Source organism: Tarenaya hassleriana, unplaced genomic scaffold, assembly GCF_000463585.1.
Source record: "Tarenaya hassleriana unplaced genomic scaffold, ASM46358v1 Cleome3, whole genome shotgun sequence".
Lineage (NCBI taxonomy): Eukaryota > Viridiplantae > Streptophyta > Magnoliopsida > Brassicales > Cleomaceae > Tarenaya > Tarenaya hassleriana.
In genome coordinates, this window is record NW_010966177.1 from 3,212,289 (window position 1) to 3,225,657 (window position 13,369).

The 13,369-nt window shown below is 37.2% G+C and overlaps 3 protein-coding genes across 6 annotated transcripts; 1 reads left to right on the top strand and 2 right to left on the bottom strand.

Annotated features, from left to right (window-relative positions):
* Nucleotides 1-1,369: 1,369 nt before the first annotated feature.
* On the top strand, nt 1,370-3,559 carry LOC104819066. Of its 2 annotated transcripts, none has more exons than XM_010548949.1 (3): nt 1,370-1,474; nt 1,957-3,148; nt 3,251-3,559. In XM_010548949.1, the coding sequence occupies exons 2-3, from the start codon at nt 1,957-1,959 to the stop codon at nt 3,268-3,270; spliced, it is 1,212 nt and encodes a 403-aa protein (XP_010547251.1). In that variant the 5' UTR covers nt 1,370-1,474; the 3' UTR covers nt 3,271-3,559. The 2 variants fall into 2 exon arrangements, with proteins under 2 accessions (XP_010547251.1, XP_019058823.1); XM_019203278.1 differs by having other exon boundaries at nt 1,392-1,474; nt 1,851-3,148.
* A 2,952-nt stretch (nt 3,560-6,511) lies between these two features.
* Nucleotides 6,512-9,147, bottom strand: LOC104819067 (E3 ubiquitin-protein ligase makorin). Of its 3 annotated transcripts, none has more exons than XM_010548951.1 (8): nt 8,941-9,147; nt 8,584-8,671; nt 7,682-8,463; nt 7,459-7,528; nt 7,268-7,356; nt 7,098-7,165; nt 6,853-6,945; nt 6,512-6,754 (listed from the first exon to the last, which is right to left on the bottom strand). In XM_010548951.1, the coding sequence occupies exons 1-6, from the start codon at nt 8,949-8,951 to the stop codon at nt 7,132-7,134; spliced, it is 1,074 nt and encodes a 357-aa protein (XP_010547253.1). In that variant the 5' UTR covers nt 8,952-9,147; the 3' UTR covers nt 6,512-6,754; nt 6,853-6,945; nt 7,098-7,131. The 3 variants fall into 3 exon arrangements, with proteins under 3 accessions (XP_010547253.1, XP_010547252.1, XP_019058821.1); XM_010548950.1 differs by having other exon boundaries at nt 6,512-6,757; XM_019203276.1 differs by having other exon boundaries at nt 6,512-6,757; nt 6,835-6,945.
* A 1,163-nt stretch (nt 9,148-10,310) lies between these two features.
* On the bottom strand, nt 10,311-13,044 carry LOC104819069 (zinc finger protein WIP2-like). Its single transcript, XM_010548952.1, has 2 exons — nt 12,275-13,044; nt 10,311-11,002 (listed from the first exon to the last, which is right to left on the bottom strand). The coding sequence occupies exons 1-2, from the start codon at nt 12,965-12,967 to the stop codon at nt 10,577-10,579; spliced, it is 1,119 nt and encodes a 372-aa protein (XP_010547254.1). The 5' UTR covers nt 12,968-13,044; the 3' UTR covers nt 10,311-10,576.
* Between the last annotated feature and the right edge of the window lie 325 nt (nt 13,045-13,369).

Below are 13,369 nucleotides of genomic sequence, written 5' to 3' on the forward strand. Positions count from 1 at the left end.
TAAGCCAAGCGTTGGAATATTTAAAATCTTCCCTTATAAATTCAGTAGTTTCCTTATCAAAATCTTTAATATAAAGTAATTTTAAAAACATGGAAAAATCGTCAAAAAAAAAAAAACTGTACTCTTTATATGTAATATTTTTTTTATTACTAAAAAAACTCTGTATTTATATTTATTTACCAAAAAAACCACGTACTCTTGAAATATTCACAAAAAAACCTTATACTTTTTTTTAGTGAAAAAAATCATATACTTATTACTTATTCGCCGAAAAAAACTTGTACTCTTAAAATGAACAAAAAAATCCTGTACTTTTTTTTATTACCAAACAAACCCTATACTTATAACTTATCCGCCAAAAAAATCTTGTACCACACTTTTTCTATTACCAAAAAATCATATACTTATAACTTATTCGCCGAAAAAACTCTGTACTTTATAAATTCTAACAAATAAAATTTTAATCGCAAACGTCCAAAAAATACGATAAAAAATTTGTTTGAACTGATATAAACCCGAACCGAATTAAACCGATTAAAATTTTGGATAGTCTAACATTTCACCGAATCGAACCGACTAAATTCTAGTAAATTTTTTTGGTTGGGTTTTTCGGTAAATTTTTTTCACCGAATCGAACTGTATTGTTTGAAAAAATTTCGGACAAATTTTTTACCGTCTAACATTTCACCGAATCGAACCGATTAAATTCTAACAATTTTTTTCGGTTGGGTTACTTTTTTCTATTAATTTTTTTCACCGAATCGAACCCAGTAGAAAATTTTATCCGAAATTTTAATCGGTTCGATTCGGTTCGGATATATATCGGTTCGGACAATTTTTTTACCGTATTTTTTGGGCGTTTGCGATTAGAATTTTATTTTGTAGGATTTATAAAGTACAAGGTTTTTTCGGTGAATAAGTTATAAGTATAAGATTTTTTGTAATAAAAAATGTAAAGGGATTTTTATCTAATATTTTAAGAATACATAGTTGTTTTTAGTGGATAAGTTATAAGTATATGGCTTATTTGGTAATAAAAAAAAGTTTTTTTGTCTAATATTTTCAGTGTACATTGGTTTTTTTGGTGAATAAATGATAAATATAGAGTTTTTTTTATAATAAACAAAGTATAAGGTTTTTTTGCTTGAAATAGTTTTTTTGGCTAATAAATATAAGTATAGAATTTTTTTATTATAGAATTTTTTTTAGTAATAAAAAAAGTACAAAAAAAATTTGAGACGTTTGAAGATTACAAGTTTTTTTTTTTGCGATTTTCCCTAAAAACATTTAATGGTAAAACGTTGGAATATTGGACTTTGAGCCTTGGGCCGCTCACGATAGGGCTTTACAAAAAAGCCCAATAATTGAAAACAACGATTCGTCTCTGTTCTCGGTATGCGGAACAGAGCGCACCTCCAGCGACAGTGTCTGAATTCGACCCCGACGGCGTTGCAGCGAGTGACCGTTTGCTAAGGTTTGATTTTCGATTCCTTTCTTCTTCGATATAGATTTGTTTGGTGTTTTGGGATATTTTTTGTATTTTGATCTTGTTTCCGCTTTAATCTCCAGAAATTCCACGTCTTTGTTGATGAATTTCAAGTTCTAGGGTTTAATGCCGTAGAATCCGTCCATGTATCTGTTTCGCCATTTCAGTCGAATGTTATGAGTTTGCAATGGGTTTTGGGTTTTAATTGCTAAAACTTCGCGCCTTTTTTATTGGGTTTGTGATTTAGATTCTTATTCATCGATTTTTGCTCGTCATTTCTGTTTTTTTTTTAACTTGGAAAATTAGCTTGGATCGGTTATCTCTGATTATGCTTTTGTATCGATGTTGTATTTCTGAGCATTAGTTGGACTTTGAGCTTTGTTCTTGACTGTCTATGCGCTTGAATTCTTCTACGGAGCTTTATATCGATTTGAAAGCTCATAATTGGAGCCATTTGGAAATTTCGCAAGATGATTCATTCATTCCGGAGAACAAAATGGCTGGCCTTGGTGAAGATTCCGGTGGTGTATAATCCGACGCAGTTTTCTTCTGCATTGAGTTCAGAACGGCTTAGGTTTTTGTCTGCTCTGGTTTCGGCTCAGGACAGCAGAAAACCATCTTTTAGCGTATCTACTTTGATTGGTAGTGCTCCTGAGTCTGATGTTGGGCGTCTGAAATTATTGAAAAAGGCAAAATCGGTATTGAAGTTCCTCGAAGATTATGGTTTCTCTGAATCTCAGATCAGAATTATTGTTTCTCGCTGGCCACGAATCCTTAAATCCGATCCTGAGAAAACCCTGAAGCTGAAAGCAGAGTTTCTCTTCTCAAAAGGGATATCGAAGCTTGATTTTACGAGAATAGTTTCAGGGGAACCAAAGGCTCTAACCCGCAGTCTTAAAAACCATATAATACCTCTATTCGATTTCCTGAAGGATGTGATTGGTAGCGAGGAGTTGGTGGCCAGAGCTGTCAGAAACTACCCGTATGTGTTCCGCTCCAACGTAAGGGAATCCCTCGAACTGAATACCAAGAAGTTGCAAAATGCTGGGGTACCCCAAGCCCGGATCGCCATGCTGTTAACTAACCGACTTAGAGTTTTTACCGTTAAAGCATCAAGGTTTGACGAAGCCGTAACCAGGGTTAGAGAAATGGGTTTTGAACCGACGGAAACAAACTTTGGTAGTGCCGTTGCAGCAATCGGATGGTATAGTAAGCCAATCTGGGAAGGGAAAATGAATCTTTTCCGGAGCTATGGCTTATCCGATCCAGAGATCTTGAAAGGGTTCAAGAAGCAGCCGATGATCATGATGTACCGCGAAGAGAACACGAAAACAAAGATGAATTTCTTTATCAAGAGGTTGCATTGGTGCCCTCATAAGGTGATGATGGCTCCGCATATTTTGTTGCTGAGCTTAGAGAAGAGAACGATCCCTCGGCTCTCTGTTCTGTATCTTTTGGTAACGCGAGGAGAGGTCGGGGGAAAGGAGATCAATTCGGTTATGAATTTTCTGAAAATGGCTGAAAGAACGTTCGTCGAGAAGTTTGTTGCAGCGTATAAAGATCGAATCCCTGGGATCTTGGAGGCTAATGAGGGGAAGCTGAAGATGGAGGAGGACCTTCATGCACTAAACAAGGTGTTCATCAGGAACGAGTTCTGGTCAGGTACTTAGCACTGTTTCACTGTCCTTTTTTTGTGCAACAATGGTGTCTGGTTCATTCTGATGGTATTGGATTTTCCATTTATGACACGCCTCAATCTTACAGGCGAGGAGGTGACATTATGAAGCATTGGCATGGCTTTGGACTTTTGTTTTTCAAAAGATTTTGGGGAATATGATATAATGTTGTTGGGTGTAAGTGTAACTTACAATATAATGGAGAAATTTCATATGGATTCTCATGTCATGTGGCTGTAAAGGGTAGGTCCAATTTATTTTGGTTTTATCCTTTCAAAAAAAAAAATAGTATAACAGTTTTGTTTATGTGACCCACTTCCATGTGAGGAGTACAGACTGTGTAAGGATGTTTCGACAACTTTGTATCCTTTTTTTTTTAAATTAGATTTTCAAAATTTTTGTTATCTATTAATATTATAAATAACAAATCCAAAATTCGATTGATATTTTTATGTCCGTAGATTTTAAATGAATTTTGCTGATCTCATTAATGCCAAAAACATAAGAGATTTTCAGACTGTCCACGTTTCATGAAAGGTGAAAGTAACTTCAAAGTAAATTAAAAGATGTGCCACATTTTATCACCAAGAGATTTGTTTTCATTTTCTGTGCAGTTTTATTCAGTATTGGATTATTTGGAAGAAATTCTAAAATCATTTATATATTTTATATCAGCAAAACGATGGGTAAAATACCAGAAATCTACAAAGTGGGTTAGTTATGATTTCTGTGGTTTTGCAATCATTTATAATTTTTTTTTTAAAATAACGTTATGAATTTTTTTTCATTCATTTTGTGTATCTAGTATACAAGTACAGAAATCTACATTTGATTTTGTTTATAAACTATGTAATTAATTAATTGATTAAAAAAAGATGTGACATTGAATGTGAACAGGTATCTAAAGCCTCACTTGGACGTCAAAGATTGAAGTGTTGGGTTGTTGTTCATCAACCCATACCCCCCATTTCCCACCTGTCTCACAGCGACTCTCCAACTATTTTCTTTCTTTTTTTCATAATTTCCTTTTTTATTATTTAATAATAATAATAATAAATATTTATGAGATTTTCAACCATCTGTATTTGTTAAGTTAGTTTGCAACTTAAGCTTTTCACATGGAAAGATCGAATTTGAGGTTCACGAGCTAAAAAGAGAGGAAAATACCAATTTTTACAGCTGAAAAAAATAAAATTAATATATGGAAATTACTAATTAATGGGAAAAAAATAGAAATTTCACATACGCGGCGTACAGTATAATAGTATGTTTTACCTAAATTAATAATGCACTTTTTTACCGTTGAGAAATGGAAAGTGTATATTAATTGGTGAAAATATTTAATTAATTAATGTGAGAAAAAAGAGAGGAATGTGAACGTTGGAGGAAAAGCAAAGACATCACACGCCGGCTCCCGACCTGGACTAACCGTTGTGACCAGCTGTCTCTGTGGGGTCCACGCGTCTTTTTCTTTCCATTTAAGAAATTCATTAATTATAAAATATATTAATTTTTAGAGGGGAAAAAAAAGAAAGGAAAAGTAAAACCCTAGACCCCTCGCTCCCTATAAATACCCACACGGCCCCTCTTCATCTCCATCGCAATTCACCTGCAGTTTTTACAAACCCTAGAATCCCAAATCTCTCGATTTCGATCTCGAATCTCTCCGCTTATCGTCAACTAAAATGGCCGGATTCAACTCCGTCTTCGCCGCCGTTCTCGTCGCTTTCATGGCGATCATCTCCGTCGCCGCGGTCTCCGCTCAGGATATGTCTCCGTCGCCTGCTCCGTCTCCCGACGCCGGATCTGGATTCTCCGTCGGTGCTTCCAGCGCCGTCATCTGCTCCTCCTTGCTCTTGTCTCTCGTCGCTTTCTTGAGGAACTGAATCGAGTCGTCCGAGTCGGATCGGGTCGATCCATTTTTTCTCGTGTTGATATCTTTTGGTTTTTCACCTATTTTATATTTATATGTTCATCGATTGAGAGTTCTATGATGGGGGGGTATTATTCGGTTCATTATTTTGTATTGCTTCATTTATTTATACAGAAATAAAGGCAGATATTCATATGATTTTTCTGTTTAATATTTATTCCTGTGTTTCTTTGCTTAGATTTGTTACCGTCCTCATCATTCGTGCCGTCGTTTTGATCAAACCAAAATAAATAAACTAGTGTGCATCCGTTTATGTATAGAAAAATCAATTAAATTCATTAATTTTAAATGAAAAGTGAACAATACACACACAAAAAAACTTTTTTAAAGTATTTAATTTATCAATAACTATCGAGTCTGAACAACAAATCAAATTAATCAGAATCCAGAACCAAACCAAAATTGATTGAATCTCTTTATTATCCTTACTTCGAGGGACAATCCTGTATAAATGATGACATCATGACATATACGAAATTCAATTAAAATCATCTTCTTTCAAAACATCTTATGGAATCGGAACTTAAACTTGTGAAAACCTGTGTATGTGTGTGTGTGTGTGTATATATATATGTTAACTCAATTGGGCTTTAAATTATATGTATAGCCATGTACATGTGTCTTTATATGGATTTTCTTGTGGAGGGTGAATGTATAAACGGGCTTTTACCGTCATCGGCATTTCCTAACGTTGGGCTTCGGTTAGACTGCTTTCTTCAGGCCCATTGAGCCCATCCCACATTATACGTCCCTCAAACAAATCCAGATCGTATTAAATCGAATTTAATTTTTCTCTCTCGTATATGTGTATATATATAATGGACCTCACGACAAGACCTCTGGCAATTGGCCACCTGTCTAAAAATTTTAATCATTTGCATTATATACATATACATATACATGTATGTGTATGTATGTACGTATGTATTTCACCATTGTGCTTGTCACGTTTGCTACCAACCAAAAAGAAAAACTGATCCTTCCTCTTATAAAAATGGCAGTTTCTGAAATCCAAAACCGCGAACCAAATCCCAAGAATTCATAGCAAACACTTTCAATTTCAAGAGACAGGGAACATATGGCTTCTCTCAATTCATACGCAGCAGCTGCAGCCTCGGCCTTTATCGCTATAACGCTCTCCTCCGCGACCACAGCCTCTGCCCAATACGACTACGGTTCGAAGACCGGAGCCGCCACAACAGCCGCCGGTTTCACGGGGATGTCAATGGTCGTTATCATCTCTTCCCTCTTCGTTTCCGGCTTCACCATCTTCAGGTGGTAGAACCAACTCTCCTCCCGGATGTTGTCTCTGTTTTCAACTGTCTCTGTCTGAATAATGAAAAATGTGTTCTGTTCCTGCTGTTTCGTCCTTACACTCTTCTCCATTCATGTGTGTATATATATATATATATCGAATTCAAGAACTATATATATATATATATATATCAAAGCTCAAGGCCTTTCTCAGGATTGGATTGTTCGTACAAGCATCTCTACATGATGCTACCACACCACGCATAATGAATGTATATTGGGGAAAAAAAATAATATACCCGTTCAGGCAAACATTATTCGGAGGCATTCCCCTTTAGAAATCATTTATTACAAGCACTAACTTCTTGATCCTCCTCCCGGCTTTTTCGACAAGATCTTGCAGTTCTTCTAGCATCAGAAAGTTAGTTCGAATCAGCGAAAACAGATCATCCACAGAGATTTGTGCAGAAACTGGAAAAAATTACCCAGGAAATCTGCTTCACCTTGCTACAGGGTTCTGTCGAAACTCGGAATAATCGAATGAGGACTTGCACAATGCACATATAAAACATCTTCACGCTACAAGCACCTGTGTTCTGTGTTGGAAATAGCCCATCCGTTGAAAAAGATTCGTAAAGGGAGGGAATTAGACATATATATAAACACTTTCATTCTTGCAGTATCATCATCTCAAATGGGTTCGAGCTCAAACCGAGACGCCGCTAGTGTAGATAAGTTGAGCACTTACATTGGATTGGAATGTCTAAAACGGTGCACACAATTTAAATACGCAGGTCACCGAGGAAGTCTGATAACCTGAAAAATATATCATCACAATCATAACCAACATAGCAACGAAACTATATGTTTTTTTAAGGACGCATGATTATAATCAAAACGCGCATTGAGAAAGAAGACCTTATATTATCTGCTATTGTAATCTCTCCGTCTTGAGACCCAAGATGCCGCAGAACAACTTCTTCCAACCGCCCGTCAGGATATGCATGCTGGTAATGCCCAAATAAAGTTGATGAAATCGTCACAAAACTCAAGTGTAAATGTGAATTGGAGGGAATACGATAGAGACAAGAAACTTTTCTTATCCATACCTTATAGAAACAACTGGTACCAAATGGGCAGCTTCCATTTCCAAAGTTAAAATGCCTGCAATTGATTGACCTGCAATATCGGAACATAGAAAAGCATAACTACAACAGTGGCTGATTTAATAATAAAGCACATGTAGCAAAAAAGATATCAAAGCTTCTTGCAAATGAACTCCACGATCGTGGATAAGCAAAAATAGCAAGATGATTTATAGTAATAGTATACCTGAGCTTTGCCTTATAAGTGCTGACTATTTCCTTTTTCTCCTCGGGAGTGGAATACCACACCACACTTGGTACAACAAAATATGATCTTTTGCGACAAATAGGGCAAGCTCTCAATGTGTTGTTCACGTCCATTCCCGATACAGGGGAACTACTGCGCCAGTTACGGATGCACTGTATGCAGAACGGGTGATCACACTCTGTCATCAGACCGAATTTCCTTTCCGCTGGACTAGGCTTCGACAATATACGGTCAAGACACACGCTGCACTCAATATCTTGACTGCGTTTCAAAGCCTCGACATGCTTCTGCATCTTTTCACATTCTTTAGTATGTTCTTCTCTTTCTTCGGGTCTGAAAGGATGCAAGCAATTCTTTCCACAGGTGGGGCAGAGGTCTCCGTGGATATGAGGACAGCGGTCTCCACGTTGGCATTCACCCGCCGCAGCAAACGAGCAGATGGGTCTGTCTCTTGGTTGGACATCAACACTAAGGACCATAGCACCTTCATTGTCCCACCCATAATCAACATTGTTTTGCAAATTCCATGCTGGCTCCGAAGGCGTGAAGAGAGAGCTATACTCTGATGAAGCAGTGCCAGGCAACGTAGCTACATCACCAACTTGAGAGGCGGGAGCTACAGGCTCAGAATCTGAGCTGAAAGGCTGCCGAGGAACGTTCCATGCCGAAGACGATGAGGACAGTGACTGAGAAGCGTTGACATGTTCATACCTGCATCTACTTCCGTAGGAACAGATCCCTTTCTGATAAAATGAGCAAATCTATAACGCAAAAAAAAAAAATCAGCAATCTTTGATGGCCCTGTCTGTTTCATCCAATTCTATGACAAAACGTCAAGGAAAGGGAAAAAAAAGGGAGAAACACAAAAGAGATTACGTTACATTTCTCGCGGAAGCATTCGAGTCATGGGAATATTCACAGTTGTCCCCTTTCAAGCACGCGCCTTGGATGAAGAACTTGCAGAGAATCCTATAAAAAAACAAAAATCTAGAAAGGATGAAGCCCACACATCAATCAAACCACAAGCTTCTCCCATGTTTTCAGAGCAAAATTTTCTTCGATCAGTGAGATTCAAGATTAACAGAAACCGATTAGAGTTCTACCGAATCATCACCTCAAGAAGAGAATCCGGCCAACAAAAAGATCAACATCTAGGGTTTGATTAGAATAGTCGAAAGAAACCACGAGCCAACAAAAATCAAAAGGGACCCAAAAACGATTGAATGGATGGAATTTACCTATCGGACATTAGGGATTTGCGAGCGCGGAAACTATTGTCCGAAAGCAAAATTGAACCGGGAAACAGATTCAGAATCAGAAGAAATTATAATATTTGTCGGAGAAGAAACAGAAGGAAATGGGGAAGAAGAGGTCCACGGGATCTCTGGGGACGAGAGAGAGAGAAGAGGAGAAGGGAGACAGAGAGATTTCTACGGTTTTCAATTTCCGGCGGTCGAGGTTAGATAGATAAACACCGTCTGGTTTTCTCGTCATTTCATAATATTTTAAATTACGAAAGTACCCTTATACATGGGCCAGCACAGGCCCAATATTGTGTTATTGGGCCTTTTAAACAAAAGAACCTCTCCGCCGATTCACGAATTACCGAAGAGACCAATCGATGAAAGCCCATATCAATTCGGTTTGACTATTTTCAACCTCTATGAACATTTCACATTTTTGCAACTACTAGCAATTTCTTTTCTTCTTAAAATAAAATACGTTATATATCCATAAGAAACGATTTTACAGAAATGTATAAAAGGACAACTAATGCGATTTAATTATTTAAAATTCTAAAATCTTTCTAATTATAATATATATATATATATATATATATATATATAAACTAATTTGTATCCATAGAGCTCTAGTATAGACAGATATAAATATCGAGCCTATAAAACTATCAAAATATAGTAAAAAAATATGGGTTGTATATATAGTAGAAGCTACCGTTATATGCGAAAACTATACGACCATCACTCTTTTTTTTTTATTTAATTAAAGGATAAATTACTTTTTAAAATTTGACCAGAATTTCTTAATTTCTATTTCTGTTACCCAATCCTGTAAAAATGGATAGATACGACTAGAAACATCAAACACGACCAAGCGGTATTTTCGATTCTGTTTATATTAAATGTATTGCCTGATATGAAAAAAAAAAGTTTTGGTCATGTGATTATACATTTTACTGACTTGTTGTAAGTTTTGGTAGAAAATTTTGCCAAATTCTAACCTTTTAAAGTAATTTATGAAAAGGGATAATGCAGTCCATTCAATTTTTATTTTTTTTTTAGAATATAGTTTGGTGATAGAGCCTTAGACATGTCACATTGCAGTCAGTCACACCATACATTTTCGAAAGCTCTGAATCTGATCGCAACGGGAATTTCCCACTCAGGAGAGAGTATACCCACTGCAACACTTCATCATTAAAAAGCATATAGTATCATTCTATTTATTTTTCCACTTTCAGAATACCTTTCACGATATATATATATATATGTATGTATATATGTATACAAACACGTATAGCATTTTATATTTCTACAAATATAAAGTTCCATTTCAGCCATATATATCTTCTTTGGATCCAACATTGGAAGACGAATACATATATGGACTTGCAATATACGTTGTGTCCGAATATAAAACAAAACCAAACAAAAAAGGAAGAGAAAGAAACAGTTGCATGAAATGAAACATTAAAATTAAAAACAAGCATGCACACTTAACCCAAGTCCAAAAGCCCGAGCGAGATCTAAATCAAGTCCAAGAACATATACACATACACAATGACAGAACAATATTAATCGATCGATCGATGGATGGAAACACGAATGCATACATAAAGATTGATTAAGAGCATCACTGGTCGTTGCCGTCGTGGTCGATCTCAGAAGCGGGTTCGTCATCATCGTCACCGCCAACACCACCATGACCATGTCCGAACGCCCTGACGTGGTCCTTGAGGGAGCGTTTGTGTCTGAAGTCGGAACCGCAGACGCAGAACCAAACGCGACCGCAGTTCTTCTCGTGCGTTCTCCAATCGCCCTTGACGGCGAAGGGCTTGCCGCAGCGGCGGCAGGAGAAGGGCTTGGCGCCGTGTTTGCGTTTGAAGTGCGTTTGGAGGGTTCTGAAATCTTTGAGAGGCTTCGCTCGTGGGTGGTCGATGTTGTGCTTACAGTTCGGAGCGCAGCAGAAGCATGGAAGACGGAGCATGCCTGTCGGTTGTGTTCCTCTCAGTGAGTCTGGTCCTTTTCTGTACTGCGATCCATGTCCCCACATGTGCATCTGTGTGTGTGTTTTTTTTTGTAAGTTTTTGACACTATATGTTGTTATACATGCATGTGTGTGTATGTATATGAATCCACGTCTCAATTGTGTATGTATAGTGTTGTGTACATATATGTGTGCATATGCATATGGGTAGTTATGCATGTGTATGTATAGTGTTGTGTACATATATATGCGTACATATGCATATGGGGTGTGGGAAATATGTGCGTGCGTGTGTGTGTATGGTAGGCAATGCAATTAATAACATACGGTAATTGGAAGGATGTGAATGTATTGATGCATTGAGGTTTTATTTTCCATGGTATATGTGCATGCTTGTGTGAGAGATGAAACTCTGTGACACGTTACATTCATACACGCATGGTACTCGTCTAACACTGTGGATTTGGTTACAGATTAAATGAACCGACATACGGAATGAATCATATGTCAAGGAACAGATCGGTCATACATGCCATTCAATGAACTAGATTTGACCGTAGGGAAACTATATGTGACCACTAGGTCATCGACACTTGACTATTGTAGCAAATCATGATTAATTAATTAAACCAAAGAAAGATCCAAGGAGATTATGATTTTGTCGGTCTTTGCACTATATATATTATGGTTTTTGGATCGAGTTGTTATATGTATGTGTTCATGTTTATCAGTAGCAGTTTTCTAATATTATTTTAGGATATGATTGGTATGATGAAATTTATCAACCTTGCAGGGGGAAAAAAATATGATGTCAGGGCTTATGTATAGACTGGGTGTTGCAGACAATTAGCTTTCTTGGTGATCAAGAAGATCTATTGTAATATTCAGCAAACACTGACGAAAATCTTATCACTGATCTCAATCTCTCTCTCTCTCTCTCTCTCTCTCTCTCTCTCTCTCTCTCCCTCCCCTCTTCTTCTTCTCAGTTCTGACCCCCAAGTGGAACTGTTCCTTTGCACAGTTTTCAAGTCTCAATAAATTTTAAAACCCCCAAGGAACATCTCGCTGAGTGATTGTAATGACTACGAGACAAAAAGTCAAGAACTTAAGTCTGTACTAAAAGACTTTGTATGGCTCAGTTGCACCTTCAGCACGGGCTTTAATCTTGCCATATTTTATGACACAAAACCCTCAGACAAACTCCATGAGAATCGAAGATCGATAACAGTTAAACCAAACATTAAACGCAAACCAAAGATTTCAGTGCGCACGCAGAGAACATGTATATGTGTGTATGTATGTATGTATGTATGTATGTATGTATGTGTGCATCATCATATGTACCTGGAGATTGTTGTATCTGTTGAAGGTTTTGAAGCAAACAGGGCAGGAGAACTGGGTTGGACCAAGGAGAATCTGAGTTGGTGTGGGAATCCAATACTGGCCCTTGTTCAACCTCCCAAATGGGTACCCAGAAACCACACTCACGTCATCTTGATGATGATCTTCCTTGTCATGATGATCATGATTCAACACCACATCTGCAGCCACGAAGTTGTTTTTGCTGCCCCCATAGTTAGGGTTTGCGCTGCTGTTTGGAAGCCCTATGTTTAGGGCAACGCTCACATCCTCATCACCATGCTGATGATGACCATGAAGGTAGCCATCATCGTCTCCACCACATCCATCGTCATCTTCATCACACTCATCCTCATCGTCGCCACCGTATGAGTCCTTGGCCATGCTCTCCATGTTAGAGCTGCTTGAGTTCTCATGGAGGTTGTTGCTGCTGCTATTGTCGAGTAGTTCTTTCGTTGGATTGAGATAATCTATGAGTGGTAAAGCAACTCTTGAAGGATAAGAAGAAGCCGAAGGTGTGGGATTAGTGTAAGAGTATGGTGAAAACCATGATGATGTGTTTGGGATATTGTGAGCAAATGACGATGACGAAGATGAAGATGAGGATGACGATGAAGAAGAAGAACTATAATAAGGTTGAAGAGGAGGCATGAAATTGAACCAACATGGATCTGTCATGCTTCGAAATAGTTAGAGAGCAGCAATCTCAGAGAAGATGAGAGAAAAAAAAATGTTTTTTTTTTTTTAATTATGGGTTTTGGTATGCTTTTCTTTTTTCACTTCAATCATAAATATACCCATATATATACATATACATATATATATATATATATATATATATAAATATGAGTATACAGGAGAAAACCTTATAAGAGACTGTTTTACCCAAAACAACCTTTATATGGACTGACCGTTTCTCATGCACTCTACAGTCAATATCACATGTATATACGAGTAAAATATGCCGTACACTAAAAGAATAAAGCAAATATAATAAAAAAAATACTCTATTCACCTTAAAACAATTTTAAATGCGATTACGACAACATATACCTAATTAGGGCTGGATGACAATTTATA